This window comes from Microtus ochrogaster, linkage group LG1, assembly GCF_000317375.1.
Source record: "Microtus ochrogaster isolate Prairie Vole_2 linkage group LG1, MicOch1.0, whole genome shotgun sequence".
NCBI classification, from domain to species: Eukaryota; Metazoa; Chordata; class Mammalia; order Rodentia; family Cricetidae; genus Microtus; species Microtus ochrogaster.
Window position 1 is genome coordinate 43,641,577 of NC_022027.1, and position 4,866 is coordinate 43,646,442.

At 41.4% G+C, this 4,866-nt stretch overlaps 1 protein-coding gene across 1 annotated transcript in view; it reads left to right on the forward strand.

The window, feature by feature from the left end:
* The window catches only part of Alb (albumin), a 16,536-nt gene extending 11,744 nt beyond the window's left edge, over positions 1-4,792 (forward strand). Inside the window, exons 11-15 of the mRNA XM_005359472.3 lie at positions 1,137-1,275; positions 1,615-1,838; positions 2,832-2,964; positions 3,516-3,577; positions 4,659-4,792. Coding sequence (XP_005359529.2) covers positions 1,137-1,275; positions 1,615-1,838; positions 2,832-2,964; positions 3,516-3,557 — 538 coding nt within the window. The 3' untranslated portion in view covers positions 3,558-3,577; positions 4,659-4,792. The remainder of the gene's footprint in view (positions 1-1,136; positions 1,276-1,614; positions 1,839-2,831; positions 2,965-3,515; positions 3,578-4,658) is intronic.
* Positions 4,793-4,866: the final 74 nt, after the last annotated feature.

Here is a 4,866-nt window from a genome sequence, read left to right on the forward strand (position 1 = left end):
TTCCTCGATCAATTTGTAATTCTTTAATATATATATTATTAATATATATTATTATATTAATATATATATGTCACCCAGAATATGACCTTAGTAATGAAAACACATTATTTATAATCCCTATCTATCAAAAATTCCGGAGAGGATGTAGCTTACATCACAGGATGGAGAGGACTGGATTCCTGTGTAATATAAAACACTGGACTCTTGGGTGTTTTGAGAACTCATAGCAAATCTTGACACAGTGGTCTGGGAATATCCTTCAAAGGTTAGGTGGAGTTTGTGAGCAAACAACAGAACGGTATTTGGTAGAACAAGAAGTAGCACACATTGGACAACAGAAGCTCAAGAACTGATAGAGATGCTGAACGCAAAAACACTGCAAAAGATTTCGATAATATGTGGTTGTTACATGATTAAGGGTTCACCCGGGGAAACGCGGGAATTTGGGGGTCACACCTGAACTTTGGTAGTCGGGACCTTGTATTCCTAGAAGATAGAGACTGAGCAGCCTGCTAGAGTCACGTGCCAGCCCCACAGAACCTTCCCTACAGAGGCAAAGAGAGGGTCACATCTTTCCTTAAAGGCTTTTAGCTTCTTCTGACTCTAGAGTTCAGAGTTGACGTCTTTTCTTCACTTGAGGAGACTCCAGTCCTATGCTGACTTTTATTGCTTATGGTGCATTATTAAATACTAGACGTTATGAGATGTTAGATGATATGCAGGCAGGCACTGTTTCCATTCATTTGATCCTTCACTGTCTCCCTCAAACCAGCGGTCTTTCTGCCGCGTAGTTGGTCACACCGCTGACCTGTGGAAGTTTGTGCTGGTTTTCTTTCAAGCAGCACCGAGTCCAGCGATGCCACCAGATAGAGAAATATAGCTCACTTCCTTATGATTTTAGTGCAGATCTAAGACCAAGATCATGTGCTCCAGGGAGTTTTCATGGCCACTTAGTTAGTTACCAGGACAAGGTCTTCCTCCAATACTATGATATCATCCTAGAAGAGAAAAAAATCGATTAGTGGGGAAAACAATCTTAGTCGATTTGAGGTAAATTTTCTCTTGTTGAAATATTTTACAGCAGGCCAGTTTCCTGCCTGGATGCAACCATATAAGTTATTTTCTTTTTATAACAGGCTCCTAGTGCGTTACACCCAGAAAGCACCTCAGGTGTCAACTCCAACTCTCGTGGAAGTCTCAAGAAACCTAGGAAAAGTGGGCAGCAAGTGCTGTGCGCTCCCTGAAGCAGACAGACTGCCATGTGTGGAAGACTATGTGAGTCATACAGAAGTCACATAATGTTAGCAGTGGTGGGGGTTTGTCTTTAGACATTGACAAATCTAACTTTTAGGAGCAAGGGTGTACTAATATGTGCATGTGTGTGTATGTGTGTGTGTGTGTGTAGTGGCTGGGACATGCCCACTTTTATTGAAATAAAAGAGAGGCAATGTTTATAAATCTCATATGTTTGGTTTCAAGATAAATAAGTCACTGTGCCAATCAAGGCCAAATTCATAGCTGCTAAATCAATGTGGCAGCTCCTCCAGGGCACCGGAAAGTGGGTGTCTGTGGAATCCCAGTGACTGTTCTGTTCCTCTGTCTGTGCTTCCTTAGCTCTCTGCCATCCTGAACCATTTGTGTGTGCTGCACGAGAAGACCCCAGTGAGTGAGCAGGTCACCAAGTGCTGTACTGGCTCTGTGGTGGAAAGGCGACCTTGCTTCTCTGCTCTGCCAGTTGATGAAACCTATGTCCCCAAAGAATTTAAAGCCGAATCCTTCACCTTCCATGCCGACATCTGCACACTTCCAGACAAGGAGAAGCAGATAAAGAAGCAAACGTGAGTGATAGTTTCTTATTGTGGGTGCCTGTAGTGTTGAGAGTGAGAACTGTCAATTGGATGGGTCCAGTTTGATGCAGTGTTTGTATTCCCGAGAGAGAAGTGGTTAGGTGTTAGCATTGCTGGGTTGAAAAAGTATCAAAGCTTTTTTTCTATTGGAAAAAAGACTGTATTAAACGTTGTCATATAAATTATCTTTAATACTGTGGATAAAAAAACCACAGAAGAATAAAATTCTAGTTGAGGCACAGTAAATAATGCCAAATGGCTAACTGGTGAATTTGCACAGGTATAAAACTGGTGATAGAAATCATAGGAGAACTTATTTCAAGAGATGAATAATTTGCTGAAATTGTTCCGTGATGAAGGCATACCAGATGCAGGACAGAGCCACAGGTGTGACTTCTGAGGGTAGGATAAGAAAACAGCTGGAACCGCACATAGGCCGGTAGAATCCTCATTCTCTCGGGAAAGGTCCCAACAGTATGAGATGTACCGGGAGGTTGTCATCACCTGTGGGGACCTGTGACTGTGGTCCGGATCGTGGAACAAAACCCATCCCCCACACAGCTCTTTTTCTCCGGTACTGTTTGTTCTATAAATATCAATGACAGAGACCCAGCTTGGCTTCTTTTCATTTTTATAGCATCCCCATTATTAATGAGTCAAATGGGGCAGACATTAGAGAGAAAAATTCCATATATGAAGTGCAAAGACAGAAGTCTTCCAGGAAATCTCCTGCAACTACATAAAAGACGACGTGACTTGCCCCAATTATTCCAGTTGATCCAGTCCTAGCGGAGTGGCACTTACTACCTCACACGCAGTCGAGACTATTGAGGTTCGCAATGGCCTGCTTGGTCTTCAAAGCCAAAGTCACTTGGCTCCAAGATTTGTAACTTTAAACTGTGACCTCGCCATGCTTGCTGTCTTGTGTGTTCCCCTGTGGGAGTAACCGTTCCCTTGCTGTTGTTACTTTCTGTCTGAATGCAGCGCCCTTGCTGAGCTGGTGAAGCACAAACCCAAGGCTACTGGTGACCAGCTGAAGACCGTGATGGGCGAGTTCTCAGCTTTCTTGGAAAAGTGTTGCAAGGCTGACGACAAGGAGGCCTGCTTCTCTGAAGAGGTAACAGAGCGTCTTGCATTTGCTATATTCAGTTTCCATCCTTGTGTATTTGGTCAGGTCGGGGCTTAGAAGCTCACATGCTGAATAATGTGCTCAACCTAGATTGTGTTCGCTGCAGATCTGTAACACAAGCTGACTTACGTAGCTCTTAATTTTTATCTCTCACTGCACCGTGGCATATTGAATGCTTATCATGGCCATTGGGTTCCAAATTTACGACACTTATGAACATAGTTAGAAACATTTATTTGTAAAGCCCAGAATCATTAACCCATTTCAACCTTGGCCTGAAGTGTTACATTTTGAATCAACTTATTTCACACATGAGGGGAAACATTTACAATTACATTGTAAATCATTTCACATTTCCTCCTATGGCCCAAGGACAGTTTACTTCATTCTTTTCAATACAACAGTGAGCTTTCTTTTAGGAATTCTAGCTCAACTGTACATAAGTGGTACAAGGCTTGTGAATTTCCCAGTAACTTGGAAGTGCACATCTAAGTGTCCTGTTAATATTTTTCTAACATCTCTCATTTCTTTGTGTTCAGGGTCCAAAACTTGTTGCTACAAGCCAAGCTGCCTTAGCCTAAATACATCACAAGCATCTCAGGTAACTATATTTGGGATTTTGAAAACTGATCATAATCATCTTTCCTAAGATGGCCCAGATTTGTGGACCATTTGCCGAGAGTTCCGTAGACTACCAGCAGCCACCACTAAGGCTCTCACGTGTGTCTGCCGATTTCGGTTCCACTTGCAGATAAGAAAATTAATACACAAAGGTCTAGATTAATGCAGTTTACCCAAGGGAGAAAAGGAGTAAAAATCCAGAATTCAAACCAGCCCCGAAGAGTTCATCATGGTTCTGCTCTGACTTACATGATACACTCCATGGAATCGCCCACTTTAACCCAGCCAAGGGCATCCTCAGAATAAAGCTGAAACCATATGAAAGCACATCTCTGGGGGGGGTAAAAACAGTTGTGTATTATTGATTCTGCGTATTTTGAGCCAACAATTCTGTAATTCATTTCACCAGTAGATCCAATAGAGCTATCTAATGGGGTTCCTGTTTCGTAAGAAGTAATCTGCTTCCGAATCTCTCATGTGTCCCATGCCAAACTTTGACAGAATTTCTTTTCATATTTCAAAGTGGCCTCCTTAAAAAATATAGATAATTGAGCACAGCTATGTTGCTCATTTTGTTTGTAATATTTTAGAAGAGAATTTTAAAGCTATATCAACAATGGAATGAGACGGTATATCTTATTTTCATCTTTATATGAAAACATATACTTTCTGTGTATTCAAACAAAGGGCCTACGATATGGGGTTATTTCAAAATTATTACCATTTTAGGAGAAAAGGGAAACTTTGTTGCACTCTGAGAAGACATCTTTCATTTGTTGTAAATTAGGTAATAAGTAGGTCTTGGGAAATGGTGTAACCTCTGACTTGGAAGCCTGAGGCCTCTCACGGGACCAGTGATTATGAGAACGGTCACAACAGGCATCAGTGTGTCATCTGCCCACGGAGTGAGAGAGTTCAGCTAAGTCCAGGTCATGCTTAGGCTGTCTGCACCGGTAGAAATTGCAAAAAGAGCCTAAGAGATTCAACATTTCTAAAAAATATATTTGGAAAATATACTTCATTTTACAAAGATCACTTAAGTTTCTTTTTTTTCTTTCCAGTCTACCCTGAGAAGAAGAGAGACCTGAAGACTCATCTTTTGTGTTGGTGTAAAATCAACACCCTAAGGAACAAAAATTTCTTTAAACATTTAACTTCTTTTCTCTGTACTACAATTAATAAAAAATGAAAAGAATCTACTCTGTGGTCTGTGACTGTATTTTCCAAAGGTGTGCTCCCCCTGACAGCTTCATCAGCTTCGGGAAATAA